Source organism: Papaver somniferum, unplaced genomic scaffold (genome assembly GCF_003573695.1).
Source record: "Papaver somniferum cultivar HN1 unplaced genomic scaffold, ASM357369v1 unplaced-scaffold_107, whole genome shotgun sequence".
Lineage (NCBI taxonomy): Eukaryota > Viridiplantae > Streptophyta > Magnoliopsida > Ranunculales > Papaveraceae > Papaver > Papaver somniferum.
Genome location: NW_020619603.1, coordinates 4,396,878 through 4,416,521, shown reverse-complemented (window position 1 = coordinate 4,416,521; position 19,644 = coordinate 4,396,878). Strand labels below are relative to the sequence as shown.

Here is a 19,644-nt window from a genome sequence, read left to right as displayed (position 1 = left end):
TAGTTTTTCAGTTGAATCTAGCGTCTGTAACTGAGGATAGCTTCATAACAACCTTTGTACTCTCTGATATAAATAATATACAGTCTCCACAGTTCAATGTGTGGAAGCCTTTCACCAAAAATCAATTCCTAACTGATACATCTTTAATTGCACATAAAGAAACCCTGACCCCTAAATCTGCTTCTCTCTCTGATTTGTAAGAACACCATCTCCTTAACATCTCTCCCTTTTTTATCAACTGATTCTCTCAATCAAAACTCACCAACACTCAGAGAAGATGAGAAAAGAAAGAGAAAAAGCGAAGAAGAAAACAATTTTCTTCGATGGAATTTGGTGATAAAACCTATAAGAATTACTTTGTCTCCCAAACGTTAGATCTTATTGAGATGCGCTCTACAAAGATATGTAGACAAAATAAATACATGTGGCTGCTATCAAGTCTGTTTAATCAAAACCGTTGGATCTCACAGAGATTGCTCTACTGAGATATGTGGATAAAACAAATACACGTGTCCGCTATCAATTACATCTAATCTAAGCCGTTCATTCTTTACGAGATTAATACTACTATTAGATCAAACCCCTCTTGCCTTACATTGTATAAAGGGTATATGGGTAATTTCGCCGTCCGTATCTCATCTCATATGAGGAGAAATTGACCGAATAGACCGAGAAATTGACAAAACTAACTTTTTTGGATGGAAACATGGATGGAGGCCTAATTTTGTTATGCGAAAACAAAATGGCCTAAAATTGTAACCCATGATGAAAAAGTGACCTATATTTGTAAAAATCTCTTTTTTCAACATAATAACAAAATTTTGGTACAACCAATTTTACATAAATTAGGTTCTAATAAACGAACATGTTATCATACTACATACCTTCTATAACATTTATAGCCTAATTTGCAATATTCATGAAATCTTTTGACTTAAATTCCTGGCACTATAACACACCATCAAGGCCAAAGCATTAACAATTATCGAGTTTTTAAGGCTGCTTCTTCCTTCCCATATAATCATAATGTTAAAATCATCAGCTTTAGGTTTAGGATTTCTGGTCTTCTTCTTCACACTTGCTTGTTTTTGTGCACATTCAGTTGATGGGTCTGTTTTGGGTATTTTTGCACACAAAGTTTATCACAGTGAAAAATGATATAGATCCGAAATTTAAAGTAGCTTTAAAAATTCATTGCTATCAAGTGATGATGATTTGGGCGAGTATATGCTATATTATGGACAAAACTTCCAATGAAAATTTAAGGTTAACTGGAGCAAGACAACTAAATTTGAATGCGACTCAAGTTGGTATGCTGCTGATGGACCTAAACTTGGAGACAGATACCGCCGCATGCAACAGTTTAGCGCTTACGAAGCAACCAGATTGGGAAAAACATTGCAAAGATAATTGTGTTTGGAGCATTCGTCAAGATGGTGGATATTATGGTGATGGTAAAAGTAAAGAAGGCAAGTATTCATTTTACAGGATGTTTTCTTACGTATAGAAAAAATGAATACTTGGTATTTATTTAGTTATTGGTTAATATTTATTTGATTTTCGGAAATGATTCATCCACCGAAAAAAGGGACCGTAGTTTGCATCGTGTGGGACAGGGGTTGGGCCCACTCCTGCGCACCCTATCTTAATGTTGAGAATGCAGTATTGACTCCGTTCGATTCCTCAAAATGTATTTTCGGATCTTTATTTCCGGTGGGTCTAGCAACTCCCTTTGATTTTAGGGTTTCCGTTAAAAAAAAATCAGTTCCTAATCCTGTTAGATGGATGAATTGACCTGTTGATCCGTAGCTTCATCTTACTTAATGAGAACTAAAACGAACAAATATGAACTACCAAAAACGAAATTGAGAGGTAATAACTTAGAAGACTTTGGGTCTTTTGATAAGATTTTCTTTTTTAATCGTTAGAGAGTTTGGTGTTAGCGAGTTTCAAACTCAAGTCATAAGATTTTCTATTAAGATCTAGTAAATGCTGCTTGCACAAAAAAGAAAAGTTAAGAAATGAAATGGATATTAGAGTTTTCGTTCATCTCTGCGAGCATTCTACTCCTAAAATCAGGCAACCTGGTTTCACAATACCTATGGTACTCAGACAGGTTATTCCTTTGAGGTGATTGAATCAACAAGGGATGGACTATTTTTCATTTGATTTTTAAGAAATCAATAAACTCTATTCCCGAAATTTGAGCATCTAACCTCCCACAGGAGACCTAGCTAATTTATTTGGACACCCCTATTTTGCTATGACCTTGACTTTCTTTGACTACCTTTGACCGCACTTATTATTCGATAAGCCTAGATCACTTCGTCAACTTTTTTCTTTTCTATCCCCAGTTTAACGCTCTCCTTCAAAAACGGCGTCACAAACAAACCCTAATCAGAAATGGAATGTAGATTGATGATGATGATAGGTGGTGGTTTGGTATGGGAATGTGGTGGAAGAACAATACAACCCCTTTGAATTCACGAGTATTATGATATGTCCTCTCAAGAAAGATTTAGCCGTAGTTGCAGTGGACTATAATCAATTCATTCCCTCTATCAGAGATTTAGTTTCTATTGGGAATGAGAACTAGGAATGTCATTCTTGGTGTGCGAGTTTCTTGAAAGGGGAAGCCTGAAAAATATTTTGTCTGATGGAGAACGAGCAGCGGTGTTTGATTGGGCAAAGAGGATACATCAAAGGAGTGGCTGATGCACCATGACTGCACACCAGAGACCAGACATAGTTCACAGGGACATATCCAGCAACAATGTTTTATTAGATTCAGATTATGACGCACGTATTTCTGATTTTGGTACTGCGATGATTTTGAAGCCAGATTCATCCAAATATTGGACTTCACTTGCTGGAACATACGGATATGTTGCTCCAGGTACATATTAGCAAATTTCGTTTTTTTTTCCTATCAAATATTTTCTCTTGTTCCCTGTTATTAACCACAAGCATATTGCGACAGAGCTTGCCTATACGATGAAAGTGACGGAGATGTCATGTTAGAAGTACTAATGGGGAGGCATCCATCCGATATCATTGCGCTCGGATTGTTTGAAGACATCTTTGACTTCAAGTATTGTTGGCCAAGATATAAGGTTGAAAGACATCTTTGACAAGTACATTGAAGCACCAGGTGATTTGGTGAAAAAGCAAATAATGTATTTTGTGCAGGTTGGATTTTCATGCTTACGTAGTGATCCTCGTACTCGGCCAACTATGCAAGAAGTATATATCGGCACAACTATCATTGTCAGCTCAGAGTATGCCGTCTTTTGGGAAGCCCTTTGAGACTATTACATTGGGTGAACTACTGATAGATTCAAAAGAGTACTAATATATCCAGTGGCATAGGTTATGATCACTTCTATAACATCCAAGTATATATGTAAGAGGAATATTTTGATCATCTCCAGTTAATCTGTTTGAGTCGTCTATAGAAACTTCCCCAACACTTTTATTAGTTGGATGACGTTTCATGTTTGGCGTTCACATTCAGACATAGCCACAGTAGCATCAACCATACTGGTCTCAAGTGACGCAGCAGGGGTTCTAGCGGCTAGTCATCTAGTGAAGTCATTTTCGGTTCGCTTCTACAAGAATTGATTCGCCCATTTTTTTTATAACATTGAAAATTTTGTGAACCAAAATGGAATTAATAACGAAACAAAATACATGGAAACTTTTGGAGCCAATGTGAAACTAATAGTAAAAATTCGAAAACTATATCACTGTAGACAGGGAACATTTGGAGACGTATCGTTCTCCTTTCCTAGAGCGTTCATGCAGTAAGAAGAGGCACTGGCTTTAGATTTTATCGTCTCTATACTAATTTGGTTCATTGTGATGTTCGTGCAAGCAACAGTTTTACAACAGTTCAAATTTATAACTACGGTATTTGTCAAAGATCCTCGAATTCCATTAAACGTTACATCGCTAATTTTAACGGCAGACGGCTGCAATAGAGAACATAACTAATTAGTGTAGGTTTTTGTATATGATTATTATTACGTTCCTCAAAAATCTTTATTTGATTGAACTTACATATTCAGTGCAGTGATGGCCTCCATTGCAGTAGTATTGATCAATGATAATAGGATTATGTACTCGCTCAAGGTTAATTTGATCAAATAAAACATTATTTGCAGTCATACAATTATACTCATTATGAAACAAACATTTTTTTTTAAAAAAACAATTATGCAATGAATCTACCTGCCATGTTTTGATCCTCACTCCGTTAAGAGTATCAGTAAAATTACAATTCTGGACACGCACACTTTCAACTTTTTCAGTAGCTTCACTGGCTGCTAAACTTCCAACGCTGCACAAAAATGTTGATTTCCAACTCATATAATATAAAGAATAAACTGAATTAAGTAAAAGCAATTTAGTTATAAATTCTTTACTATTTTAATTCGCATTAAACACGGATTTGCTAGCATACCTTATGCCGTGTCCAGGGCCACATACGACATTAGTGATAGTGATATCAGAGCATCCGCCATTGATTGCCACACAATCATCACCTACAAATATGCAACAGAGAAAAGGACATAATTATTCAAACACAATAGTAATTATTTAAGAAAAAAAATGAATCTTCAACAAGATACGAATTAATTACCAGTTCCAATGTTAAAATGTTCGATCCGAACATTTGTTGAATGGCTAATGTCGATACCATCAGCATTAGGACTGTCCTCGGGAGCTTCTATGGTGATACCAGAGATAGTTACGTTTCCACAATCAGTTAAAGTGATGTGATTTTTCTGGCTATTGAAATGAGTCAGCCCTTCTATATGAAGTCCGTTGCATCCATTCATTTTTAGTGCCTGCATCAGGGATAGGAATAATTAAACTATTAGATAATTTATCTTTGTAGCCTTCGCTGGTGATTTTTCCGGTGTTGGTTTTGTTCTTGCTTACCGTTGGTCTATCGCAGCCCTGAAAATGATAAAAAGTAAACTCGTCAGCTATAGAGAAGATGAGGAAAAAAAATATATATAGTGAAAATAAATGGAGCAGAAGACGAAAAATATTACATTAGCATTGTCGAGAAAACAGCCCCCTGCCCCCACCAATCTGAACCTTGACCATCAATTACACCTAACCCAGACCCGGTAATCACCAGACCATTTACTTCACTGAATTCAATCCAACAATCTTTCGCTCCATTCCAAGAACTCTTAGCAGGTGCAAGAATTCTCCCTGAAACCTGTACTTACCACCATCAAACAATATGGACACGAATGTCTTACTTGAATAGCACTTACCATTACGATATAGATTTATCGTTAAGATTCTAAAATTGGGTTAGTTCTTCCACCTGCACATGAGGGTTTGCAAATTTGCAAGGGCCTTTGAAGCTTATGGGATACAACAAAAACGTCATCCCTTGTGGGATGACCAGGGTTGGAGAGTCTACGGTTGCTTCACACGTTTCGCGCCATGCGTCTAGGAATGCCTGTATATATTAATGGCGATAAGATTGATATAGGGTTGTTTATAGAAGAAAAAAAACGTATTAATGCGTGTGTATGTTTGCTTACTTCGGTATCATTAATTTTGCCATTGAGTCCTGCTGTGACGAGGTTACCCTCATGACAGTATCCTCAAGGATGCACTTTTTAACCCTTAAATATTATAACCATGAATCTCGAGATAAGATTTAAAAATAACAAAATTTTATATTGTTTATTATTATTTTTATGTCTAGTATTTAATTTTATTTGCTCCTTAATCCTTATAGTAAATCAAATCAACACATAATTATGACGTCTTTCGGTTTTTGATCGTATTCAACTTTTTCTAAATTGCTAAACCTAGCTACGACTGTTGATTTTTTTTTATCTCTTTTTCTAAATTGATAGATTAACTTAGATCTTATTAACTATATGCGGGGATTAATTAATTATATCAATTTACTGGTTGCCTACAATAATATTAAGGTCCTGTAATTTTTAAGTTTTAATAACATAAATTTAGAAGTGTCATATGATTCGTTACCGATCAATGTAAAGAGTTTAAAATCATCAATTCCTACTCATGTCTTTGCAACCGCATTGTATATTTGTCCAGTATCGAGCGCGACATCCTCGTTTTCGATTGATGGAAAGTAGATCCTACCGAGAATACCACGCCTGATATAGCTACTGATGGTTACGACACTTGCATTGGTTTTAGAGAGACATTCTTTAATAATAATAATAATATTATATAAAGAGTGGAAAATTCGAACATCCAGCACAAAGAGGATTATAAAAGGATGGGTTAGTGTCTTTGACTTTGCAAGAAGAAGCCATTGTTTTCTTCTTTATTGTACCTGTAAAGGAGGTTACAGTTGAAAAACTCATGTATCGACTGACAAAGAAATAGGATTGAATTAGAGGACATCAAATTTGTTTCATTTACTGTAAGGGCTAAGAAAAGAAAAAGAAACTTAAATACTAGATACCAAAATAATATAAAATAATAAGTATAATTCTAAATCTTAGAGAAACAATCTAATAATATCTAAGGGTTAAGAGGTACACCCTTACGGATGCCGTCACGAGGGTGACCTCGTTACAGCACGACTCTTTTGTCATTTTCAACGGCATCGAAATCCATGACATTAAAGACAGTATCTTCCTTAGGTGGCTTCGTGGAGTCAGATTTACTACCGAGGATTCCTTTTGCTTGCACTATGCTTAGCAAACATATCATCAAAATAGTGCGTAGAAGCCCCTAATAAGATAAAAAGTATGAAACTGAGAAAATATCCTATAAACGACTAGTAATACAGGGAGAGGGATCGATAAAAAGTATCTGTTCCGAAAAACGCATAAATTTGTAGACGACTCAAGAAAATAATAAAGAAAATATACCGAAAGTGCTTAACTAAAACCAAGTAATTTGCATGGTATTGATTTCACTATAGATATCGCACCAACAGCCAAAAGATAAAAAAAAAAAAAAAAAAAAAATTTAACTCCTAAAAACGACTACCAACACACAGAGAAAAGAATTCTCACCATCGATGAGAGACCAATATATTAGTGTACAGATAGCAGAGAAACAGATGTGTTTAGACTGATTTTGTTTGTTTTTTGTTAAGCAGTGCGCATAACAAGATATATAGAGAGAAGATTTAGTGTTTAGTACTATTATAAACAAGAAAATCTATAAGAGGATATTAATTTACATTTTATATATGGTGTTTTTTATTTCTTTGTTTAGGAAGAATTTAACAAGATACCTGAATCCTACCATAGTACCACTAGTGTATATATGGTACGTTAGTAAATGTCCATATTTAAAAGTTTGAGCCCCTGCCAAACTATTCTTCTCCGATGTGACTTTCAGACATAGCCACAGCAGCATCAACACTAGTTAGTAATTCGTGAATCCTTGTGTATAGACCGAATCTGATACGTACGCCGTATAACCCCTATTTAAATTCTTGAATTTCTATCTTAAAATGAATTATAGATGCTCTAGTTAGTAATTCGTGAATCCGTCAGTATAGATTGGACCTGTATGTATCATCCGTATAACTGAAACCCTGATTTCAATTCTTGAATTTTCATCTTAAAACGAATTATAGACGTATTTACGGATTACCGAATAATACGACCCGCATATGCCGAATTTCGTATCTCTGAAACAAATTATACACGTACATATCATGTTCCGCGTTACTGTCGAATCACAAACCGTTGATCGGATTTTAGATAGAATTTGTCTTTTACGAATCCGTATAATACTTATACTTGTCCCGTTCTGAACGTTTCCTCTACCTCGAGTTGCTAACTAGGACATCACATAATGGTTTGGGAGGTACCCATAATGGTCAGGGAGGGACCTAAAATCATTCTTTGGACAGGTATGAAATATCACTAATCGGTAAGGCCGACGAAGTAGTTTGCAATTGTAATTCACCTATACAGTACAGATGAAGACTTGTGCACAGATGCAAAAGATTTTGTGCTCACTTGGGCTGCTAATGAAGGAAATATGTTGCATTTAAATTCTACATACACAATACATAACTGGAATGTAGGAGTTAAATATCGCACACGTTAATAACTACGCGAGGTGAGGAATATAACCTACGCGTGGAGTGTCGCACACAACAAATTGAAATGACATGTCAGACGATGTCAGCAAAGTCACGAGTAATGTATGAAGAATTATGCGAAGTTGTAAGTTATGCGAAGATGAGCGATTGTATATGAGCGAATGTGTCGCATAAATATCCCGAAAATAGTGAGATTCTTAGCTGTCATCCACTATGTAAAATCCTATATAAAGGGGAGTGAGTCATTATTTCTGGTGGAATTCTAGGACAAGTCTTGAAAAAGAAATAGGAAGAGAGAGAAAGTGAGTTAGATTTACAAGTAGAATTGTTGTAATACTTGTATCCATATTGTAAATCGACTTAAGTCTTAATAATCAATAAAGAATTTAGGATGATTACTTAGTATTGATTATAGTTATAGTGGGATGTAGTTGTAGGAAAACTTGCAACTACATTTTTGGCGCTAGAAATCAGCTCTGGGTGCTAATTCCTGATAGTATATAATAGATTTTAAGGAAAAAAGTGTGATCTAAAAATTTAGAAATGGTAAGGATCGAGTCTGTTGTTGAACAAGGAATGACAACTAGAAGAAGTCACAGACTTGTTGAACGAAGACGAATTACAAATCTTGAGCAACAAGAAGAAATAATGGAAGAACATCAACGAACAGAAATTCCAATTGTATCTCAGCGAGAACAAGGGCAGAATAACGAGATAGATTATGATAGAGTGTGTGTCCATACTGCGAAGACGAATTCTACGTCATAGATTATGACAATCGCAGAGCTTAGGCAAAAATTAATAATTGAAAGAAAGAGAGAAGAAGAGGAGCGTGCGAATTTAATCCGTCAAAATGATGATTTACGAGAAGAGAATCTTAGATTACAAGAACAGAGGTCAAGGAGTGCTACACACTCAAGGTCAAGATCCAGTAGGATTTCTTCCCGACAGAGCCAATCTAATCGAAGAAATGATAGGCGAAGACAACATATGGAAGTCGTTGAAGAAAACTCGCAAGAAGATGAAAATTTGGAAGATCAAAGGGAAAGGAGACGTGTAATTGACTTAGCAACTAATCTATATGAACACCCACGCGAACTTCTTCGTCGTGCAAATAGTAATTGTGAAAGGAAAGAAAATGATCCAAAGCAAGGACAAATGCTATTACATGGTAGAGAAATATTGAGAGACGAATATGAGCGCGAACGAGAGATTGCACGTGCGAGAGGTAGACATAGAAGAAGGGAAGAGTTGGAAGAAAGAGAATTACAAAGCGGATTACGTCATATTGATAATCGAGTAAGGGGACGCGAGCGTCATCGCATAGATGATATTGATCAAGGTCAAGTTACATCACAAGAAAGATAAATATTAAGACATCGATATGATCGCACAAGCAGTGAAGAAATACATGATAGAGTACAAATTGAAGCCAATACTGAAAGGCGTAGGCGAAGGAGAGAGGAAACTGGACAACAAGAGATACAAGAGGCAATACGCCAAAACAATCATGAGAATAGGTTGAGACAAGCAAGATTAAAAAGACCCATGCGATAGGATCTGGATCAATCATTAAGCGAAGAAATTCTTAAGGAGATGGCAGAATTAAGAGAAATGATGACTACAAAGAGAAATGATGGAAGAAGACAACTAGAGGAAGCAGTGGAGGAAGCTGGAAAAACTACATTTACAAAAGAAATTCAAAGAGCACAGATACCATCTAAGTGCAGTTTACCGGCATTTACAAGTATATTTGACGGAAGCGCATGTGCGATACAACATGTGAAAACTGATTCTAGATATTTATTACAGTGGGAAAACTATGATGCAGTAATGTGCAAATATTTTGCTGCAAGTCTAGCAGGAGAAGCTTTGTAATGGTTTGAAGGCCTACATGTAGAATCCATTGGTTCATTTCATCATCTATGAAATGTGTTTTTGGGGAAATACATAAGTAATAATCTATCAAGACCAGGGATTGAGACTGCATTCGGACTTCGCAGAAGAACAAATGAGAGTTTGCGTCATCTAACGACACGTTGGAGAACAATGTATAGTGAAATGGGAAGACGGCTGGATGAGCGACATCTTATTCTCGCATTCATCAATGCTCTCTTTGCAACAGACCTATTATATACCCAAATTTTTAGAGTAAAGGATACAATCAAAATGTCGGAACTGCGCGAATTTCAAGAAGAATATATAGCCCTCGAAGAAAAGCAATGAGACATGGAATCTTACCTAGTTGCAAATCTGATTCGAAAGGTGGAAATACAAGTTTACTCCCGAGGCTCACAAATGCTGTTGCGAGTACATCACAGGGTAATCAAGGAAGAAGTAATGCGGAAATGGAACAAAAGTTAGTGGCTATGGGCAGTGCAGATTAAGCAGAGTTTGATAAAGAGTATAGAGACAAGCAACTTCAAAAATATGGAGGTGCTGATGCTAATCAACCAGGAAGCTCTGCAGGACAGCAAACACATTATAACAAGAAAGTTGGAAGAATAGTGTGGGAATAAGTAAATCTGCCAAAGCTGAATACTACAGTGGATAAAGTATGGGAAGCTACTCTCCTAATGGACGATATTCCAGAACCACATAATGCAGGCGAAGAGACACCACCAGGGAGGAGAATTTTGTGTCTATCATAGATTCCACGGTCACACAACAAGCAATTGTGGAAATGTGAGGAAGATTATATTACGAATGATCGAGCAAGGGAAATTTGACCATTTCTTACTGAATCAACAAATAAATCCACCACCACCTCAAGGAAATAAATATGTAAAGGAAGCGAGGAGTACATTTGTTATTGAAGTGGGAGCGAAGGCGAATAATCTTATTGTAACTTGATCATACATTCGTTCAAAAACATAGAAGATTTTCATGATAATGTCTTAAGTCGAGTATATGCAAGAGATGCTGACAGAAGGGAAATTTCAACCTGGAAAAAATACCATCTTTGAAGGACTAGCAAAAGCAGAAAATCTCGTTCAGTACAGATGAAGTACCAGAAGGAAAAGCATCACATGAGTGCTCGTTGGTAGTGAGATTGGGAATTAACCCGACACCGTTAAAAGAAGATGAGGAAGAAAATGGGAAAAACACCTGGGGGGTAAATAGAATTCTTATAGACACTGTGAGTTATGTGGACATTCTATTTTATCAAACATATAAAATAATGGGTGGAAGAGATGATGAATTGATCCCTTCAACGTACAAAATCTATGGTTTTAATGCCTTTGCGAACAAACCAAAAAGGGAGGTGACTATGCGAATTGTTCTACAAAGCTTACCAACATAAACCACATTCTGTGTAGTGGATGTTGAATCACCATACAATGCTCTCATTGGAAGGCGATGGCTGCATAGTATACTAGCTGTCGCATCAACATTTCATCAGTGCATCAAGTTTCCTTTACCTCAGGGTGTTGGAATTATAAGAGGGGACACAGTTGAAAATAAAAATTGTCAAGAAATTGATATTGATCAATGCGAAGCAAGAGAATCCAAGAGAAGAAATTGGCAAAAGAATGTAGCAGATAGCAAAAGAGCAGTGAGATTAATGGTTGATGTCTGATGTGGTGTATAAAGTTGAGTATGTGAAGTGCTGAAGTTTATTAAATGAATCATAAGGAGGAAAGGAAACAAAATTCGATGGAAAGTTCATAGTGGGAGAAAATTAGTGGAGATGAAGATGAAAATGAATAAAAGATAAAGAAGAAATCAATAACAGCAGCAGCAAAAATGGACAATAAAAGATGAAGATGAATAGCAACAAGAGCGAGAAAATAAGTGGAGACAAAATATTAAAAGGAGGAAAACACAAGGATTTTCGCACAATGCCAATCAAATGATTATAAACATATGCGAGTTTACGAAGGTTCAAAAATGAAGAAAACAAATGCGTAGAATGAATGTATGATTTTCTTTGACCAAGATGATTCAATAAAAACACTTATGTACTAGAGTTGATTGAAATGAGAAACTTTAGTTTCATATGGTAAATCCATAATAAGAAAACACAAAGAGAAATCTTTATAATAAAACCTTTATAAAAGGCTACATAAAATGATATTTATTATCAGATTGGCTAGGAATCCGAATGTGGCGTGCACTCTAGTTCGCTTATATGCAAGAGGCAATATAGTAAGACCTATCGCGCGTCATAGTCGGAAAGACCTAGAAGGCATTACTCAAGGGAAGGCTACACCGACCCCGGAACTTGAGTTGTGGAGATAATTTGGGGTGAGAATAAAACGATGATGCCCATCCGGGAGAGATACCTTAAAATTTCAGTCTAAGATAACAATCTTAGATTGAGAAACTAAGGTGAGAAAGGCTCTCCTAAGGAGTGCAGAAAATCGATCAGGGCGCCGAGGTACACGGTTGAGTCAAGAGTGCCTGGGGCGTCTGCAGTGTACCTTGCCACTCTTGACAAGTCCTGACTATGATGCACTCGGTCCGAAGATACCCCAGCTAGGGTGCAATCTTGCTGCCATAAAACCTATAGGTAGTGTATGCGAGATTGCGAAATCAACTGGTTGTTGAAAAGCCGGATGGGAAGAGTCATAATCTTAACCAGATAGAGGTAAGCTTCCTTGAAGGAGCAATCAGAGGGGAAGATAAGGACGACATCCTCCATTATGGAGCTGAATTGTGTCAAAAGATGTAAATATCATAAGGCTTTTACTCATGGGAGTATTAAGACTTGTGATATTTATGCGACAAACCTGAAGAGGAAATAATACAAGCGAAAAAGATAAGACGAGATCAATGGGTCGATGTACTAAAATGCAAAGACCACCTGCGATCACGTCGCACAAAAATGAGGCAAGATAAAACCTTTACATATGAAGGCAAAAATAAGACCTCCTAGATAATAAAAGAAAATAAATTAATTAAAATGCTCGCACCAAATTAATTTTTGGTTTATCAAAATCTGCCAAAATAACAAGAGGCAAGAATGGGAATGCAAAGGAAATGCTATTTGCCCAATTTTGATAAGTCTCACATGCATATGAAGAAGTCATAAATATGAAGTGAAGGAAAGAAGAATCATATTAAAAAGATGCAAACTGAATTTACAAGAATTTACAAGTATATTACAACAAGAAGAAACAAAGGTACATTTTCAGGAATCGCTGGAAAGTTGTATTTCGACAAAGGTATACCATTCTCTAGACAAACTCTTTTAACAGCAGCCTCACGAGAATGATAAGCATCGTTACTGTTGTTCTGGATTAAGTTAAACCAATTCTGCTTCAATTGTTGATACTTTAAGTTACGAGCAGATGATTCTTCTTCCTTAGCAGCCAAGCGAGTTTCTATCTCTGAAATTATCTTTTGATATTCCTTCTCTTTCTCTTCGAAGCATTAACAAAAGAGTTAAGATAACAGACAATTATTCTTAGAAAATATGAATGAAGATCAAAAAACAATAAATGACCTTCATAATTGGAAATTATGTCTGCAACCACTGTAGAATGCTCAGTTTGAAGGCTTTACACCTAAATTATTTCTAGCATCGTTCAGAATTCTAGCAGCCCACTTAAATTCGACTTCGCTTTCTATAAGGAGTTGAGATCGAATTAAATTTCTTTCCTCAATAAGAATGTGTCTCTCATGGCAAGCTGAGTCACGTACTATCTTAACCTCAATAAGGGATTCTTGAAATTGTTCTAGTGCTTTCGCACCCTTAAGAGTGATTTCATCTTTCTCAATAATAAGTTTATTCTTCTTCGCCTCCAATATTTGAATTGCTTCTCTCTTCTCGTAAAAACGTCGTTTGAAGTTATTAGCAGCGGATAATGCATTTTTATGACGTTCTCTAAGGGTAGTATATTTTAATCTTAGAGCGATCGCATAAAAGAAAACGAGTGAGGAAGTATAAGTTGCATACCAATGAGTTCCTTGTTTCTTTCTCGAGCTTGAAGAACCAATTGAGAATTAGTTAAATTCTCAATTTTAAGTTTGGTATCCTCGGTTGTAAGATTCATATTTGCATCTAAAAGAATAGACTTCTCATGTTTCAGTGTAGTATTCTCGTCTTGCAGCTTGCGAAGTTTTCTCTCATTGTCTAAAGAAGTTGCATAAGCTATGCGGGCTCTCTGTTGAGATAGAAACATCATAAGTAAAAGAAGAAATAGTAAAGAAAGGATCAAAGGAAAATGATTGCAGAAGTATTACCAAGCCACTCATTGCAAATTGAAAATCTGGGTTTATCTCAGAGGCAGCTCCGCGAAGAGATCGATCCCCCAAGTCAGGAACAGTACAGATCTTTGAGACCATCCTGAAGGCATGTTATGTTTCTTCATCTTCGAGAGTAGCAAAAGCATCCCAAGAAAAAAGATACATCCTCTTTTGATGAGGATTTCCTGGATAAATTTTTTGACGCGATCTTTTTAGGAGGTCTCTTGCTTTTTCCTAAAAGTTTGTCGTTCAAAGGATTCACCTACGCGAATAATCAAGATAAGAAACAGAGGAAATAATATTGTTAAAATAGAAGGTGTGTTTCTTACTTCTTTATTTTGCGAAGATGATACTTTGAGAGAGGTACTGACCTTTTCGGCATCTTGCGAAAGAGAAGAAATCAGATATAAGAAGGTTACAAAAACTTTACAAATTGGATTAAGAGGGTCACATACCACTACTTTATTTTTCTCATTTTCGAGTAATTTGAATTCCCAAGGTTGGTAGAGAGGGAAATCTTCGGGCAGAGGATTATCAGAACCATCTGAAGCCCTACCAGATACAAAGGACCCTTCTAAGATGACATGACAATTAAGCCAACTACAATCATTGGATCTGCGAGCAGCACACGATTGGAGTTTGAATTCCAATCAACATCTCGCACAATTTTTTTCATCTTCAGCGATGCCATCTAATCTCCTTATGCGAACAACCCATTTAGTCACGTTAATTTTCATGATAGTGATGTAATAATTACTAAAGAAATTATCAAGAGTATATTCAGCAGGATCAATAATTTTGTCACGATGATCTTCTTTTCGTACTTCATCAGGATAAGAATTTCCAAGACCAGCTGCGCGACGAGCATACTCAAAGGGTATCCTGATAGCATCACCACTCAGCTGAAATATTCCTCGCGTGAATCTCTCATCAACAAGAATTCTATAGAAAAGAGGAATCTCAGGGGTTATATAAAGGAATTGGCAGAAATTGAAGTTGACTTAACGAAACGATGATCTTTCGGTTATTCCACTGCTCAGAATTGATGATATCAAGATTAAGTTTGGATGCGAAATTACATGAAGGAGGAAGGGAGAGTTCATAACCCCTCTGATTGAAGTCAGTTTTCACTATGTTAAATTCGATCTCCATCCTTTTACCAGCAGGAGCCATTAAAGAATGGGAATGAAGAGTATAAATTTGCAGAGAAGATGAAGGGAATAAAAAGAATAAGGCAGAAGAGAATATATAGGAAAGAGCGACCCGATTTTCGAGATTCATTCTCATTAATGCGAAGAAACGAACGGATAAAAATACGGTTAAAAAGGACGTGTCGAAATATGAGTGGTTAAAAGAAGACGCGTACATAAGGATAACTTGAAATCCGGATAACTGTCGACAAAATAAAATGGAAAAAGATAGGCATGTGCGATTTGTAAATGGAGAATTTCTCATATCGCTCACTCTGAAGAATAAGCAATATGAGAAGAGGCAAATGTAGGAGTTAAATATCGCACACGTTAATAACTACGCGAGGTGAGAAATATAACCTACGCGAGGAGTGTCGCACACAACAAATTGAGATGACATGTCAGACGATGACAGCAAAGTCACGAGTAATGTGTGAAGAATTATGCGAAGTTGTAAGTTATGCGAAGATGGGCGATTGTATATGAGCGAATGTGTCGCATAAAGATCCCGAAAATAATGGGATTTTTAGCTGTCATCCACTATGTAAAATCCTATATAAAGGAGAGGGAGTCATTGTTTCCGGGAGAATTTTAGGACAAGTCTTGAAAAAGAACTAGGAAGAGAGACAAAGTGAGTTAGATTTACAAGTAGAATTGTTGTAATACTTGTATTCATCTTATAAATCGACTTAAGTCTTGATAATCAATAAAGAATTCTGGATGATTATTTAGTATTGATTATAGTTATAGTGGGATGTGGTTGTAGGAAAACCTGCAACTACTTGGAATGTTGTTTTTCCTTAATTCTCTCTGTTTTACTATTTCTGGTAGTATGTTGTAAATTCTCTGAATCCGGCGATACTAGTAGTTCACCATAGAGAGATGCTTTGTTCTAATTATTTGGAAAATACAAATTTTTGTCCCAGTTTGTGTCAGCTCAATCATCTCAAATAGACATAGATTGCCTTTTTTTTTGGGACTATACTATTTAATTTGTCAACAATCTAAATATGCCAGTCTCACCTTCTTTTAAGCCGGAGCTTAATGGTAAATGTCCTATTAATTTCATCAAACTCTACAATTCTGTGAGCATGTGTGTCAAAAATAGACTAAAAAACGGCTAAATAATAAAGATGGCGGCGCGGAAGGCGCACCAGAGGTTGAGCCCAGGCCAAAGGCCTGGATGATACTCTAGTCTTTCTTTACAATAAGAGATCCCAAAAGAGACACATGACCTCACCGTAATTGTCCTGCTTTGTGATTAAGCCATGTCACCCTATTTTCCAAGTCATCATTACCAATTCATCCCACAAAAAGCATCTTACTTCAAAAGGTTGCATTATCGAGGAAATCCTAACTGACTCTAAATTTCCGAAAAGATACATTTGAGTTCCAAAGGTTGCTTTCTCAAAAATATCATAGCTGACACTAATTTGTTGATATTTTAATTTCAAACGTTGGATTTCTGTTTCAGAGTTCTCCATAGTCCAAACGACGCATCTCCTCCAACACTTTCATGAATTTACCTTCATCTGCCTTAATGAAATCTCTTTATGAAAATCGGTTTTTTGAAAGATATTCGTCACCATCTATTGATATTTATATTTATGTTATTCACTGCTATCATATTCTGCCCCTTAGATTAGGAGAGAAATCTGAAAAACAACTCAATTTTTCAAAGAAAATAATAATAACCAGTGTTAGGGGCTCATGGGGCTCATCTGGAATAAGGCAATTACGATTCCCATCATGTATCTAGAAGATATTCAGTATATAATCAAGATGTCAATGACAATAATATGCTTGCAAAATTGTTTGACATGACAATGGTAGACAGGTTTGGAGGTTCCAGATTGGTACGACAAGTAACACTAAACGGCTATGAGTCGGACAACTAAGTGTGAACGGCTATAGAGAGGTTAGGAATATCTTTATTTGATGCCGACGATATTGAGAATTGCTGGAAACAGGAACCAGTAAAAGATATTATCCATGAAAAAATACAGAGTTATCCAAGAAAAGATGCAAAATTCTCGGTAGTAAGCAACCATTTGAAGCTGTACCGAAGGGATAATTAGAGTTATAAAATACACACCAATCTGAAATGAATTTGTGGCCTTTTTCCTTTAATAACTTCTTCTGTTTGTCTCGCACCGTAACATTGTTGTGCCAAATTCTCCTACGTACCAGGATCTTTTCTTGCCATGGAAGAACAATAGATAGCAAGGAGAAAGAGGATAGAGGATGCCAAGGGATGTAGGATTGTAAATTGCAGAATATACCTGCTTGCAAAAGATAAAGAAACAAGTAGATGAGTGGACTCATTTCTAACACGTTTCTCAACCACTAACCAATTGAAGAAAAATAAACTTATATGAAAATTTAGCATCCAATCACAAGGTAACGCAATAGAAGATACTCATATAATTTGAAGAAAATGAACAAACATAGTTACCATTGTTTTTTATTTTATTTTTTCTCTCGAAAATGAATGTATATTAACCAGAAAAAAATTATACACAAACTGTGATCAGGACGAGAAGAAAACGGACATCAACATGGAAACGACGGCCAATTTGGAAAGAATTTACAAATAAAATGAAAAGAGAATTTTCAGGGTGTCTCCTTTGGAACAAGGTGGTTCTATGTGTGTGGTCGTGCTCCATGAAGAACAATAATAATTGCAACATCATTGTTGTAGGAGTTAAATATCGCACATGTTACTAACTACGCGAAGTAAAGAATACAACCTAAGTGAAGGGCGTCGCACACAGCAAAGTTGAGATGACGCACCAGATGATGTCAGCAAAGTCAGGAGTAAAGTGTGAAGAATCATGCGAAGAAATATGCTATGCGAAGATGAGTGATTGTATATGAGCGAATATGTCGAAAATAATGGGATTCTTAGCTGTCATCCACTATGTAAAATCCTATATAAAGGAGAGAGTCATTGTTTCTAGGAGGATTTTAGGACAAGTCTTGAAAAAGAAATAGGAAGAGAGAGAAAGTGAGCTTAGGTTTCAAGTAGAATTGTTGTAATACTTGAATCATTCTTGTAAACATTGTTAATCTTTAGTTAATAAAACAAGAGTTCATAATGATCACCTAGAGATTGAATCAGTTATTGTGGAGTGTAGTTGTAAGATTTCTTACAACTACATTTTTGGCGCTAGAAACAGGGATGGATATTAATACTTGTTAATAGATCTGAAATTATTAGGGAAATTAAGGAAAAATCATAAAAGATCAATGAAGACAACAAGAATCATACCAGTTTAAGAAAGAGGCAGAGATATACAGTGTAATAACATAACTAAGGTATCAATTTCTGAGGCAGATTTCCAAGCGACATTAACCGGGAGAATTCATAAAAGAAATTACGAAGGCAAGAAGATCGAAACGGTAGATGCAGAATTACCATTACAAGATTGGGAAAAGGTGGAGATCTCCTTTGCGGTAGATGAAATTCCAGAGGAAAACATACAGCGAGCAGATCCATTGGTAATTACGGTCACATTCGAGCGAGAAAACATTATTACAAACCAGAGAACATTTGAAGGATGGGCGGTTGATAAGACATTGATAGATACAGGAAGTGCAGTTAATATATTATTTTATCGCACATTCAAAGCAACGGGATATAAAAATGCAGAAATGACACCTACAGCCTATAATGTTCATGGATTCAATAGAGCAGTTACAAAGCCAAAGGGAGAAATCGTGACGCGAATATTACTGGGAAGACCATGGGTACATGAATTAAAGGCGGTAGCGTCAACGTTACATCAATGCATCAGGTTTCCAATTCCAAGCGGTATAGGTGAAATCAGAGGAGACATTAAGGCTGCGAATACTTGTAATCAAATAGATGTGCGAAATTATGAAGGACGAGCCAAAAAAACGTAAGGATCGATGGAGAAAAGCCAAAGAACAAAGGAAAGATGAGGAATTTCGAATATACATGATAATAGCGAAAGAAGGAAAAGGAATACCAGGAGAAGAACCAGCGGAGGAAGGTGGACGAAGTAAAGAAATTAAGGAACCAACACCTATGGGAGAACCAAAAGAGAATTTTACTGCAGCAGAACCAATAAAAGAGATAAATATAGGAACTGAAGAAGAACCAAAAATATTAAGAATTGGAACTAAAATGGATAAAGAAGAAGAGGAAAAAACAATAAGCAT

At 36.2% G+C, this 19,644-nt stretch overlaps 1 protein-coding gene across 1 annotated transcript; it reads right to left on the bottom strand.

Moving 5' to 3' along the window:
* Positions 1-3,743: 3,743 nt before the first annotated feature.
* LOC113327911 (probable polygalacturonase At3g15720) lies at positions 3,744-5,294 on the bottom strand. Its single transcript, XM_026575027.1, has 7 exons — positions 5,277-5,294; positions 5,081-5,233; positions 4,945-4,962; positions 4,643-4,850; positions 4,463-4,544; positions 4,231-4,339; positions 3,744-3,971 (listed from the first exon to the last, which is right to left on the bottom strand). The coding sequence occupies exons 1-7, from the start codon at positions 5,292-5,294 to the stop codon at positions 3,744-3,746; spliced, it is 816 nt and encodes a 271-aa protein (XP_026430812.1).
* Between the last annotated feature and the right edge of the window lie 14,350 nt (positions 5,295-19,644).

Excerpts from the sequence above, each read along its gene's own strand:
- LOC113327911 (XM_026575027.1), bottom strand. Across the intron at positions 4,545-4,642 it reads ACATTTTAACATTGGAACTG|GTGATGATTGTGTGGCAATC; the intron begins GTAATTAATTCG and ends GCATATTTGTAG. Across the intron at positions 4,340-4,462 it reads GGCCCTGGACACGGCATAAG|CGTTGGAAGTTTAGCAGCCA; the intron begins GTATGCTAGCAA and ends ATTTTTGTGCAG.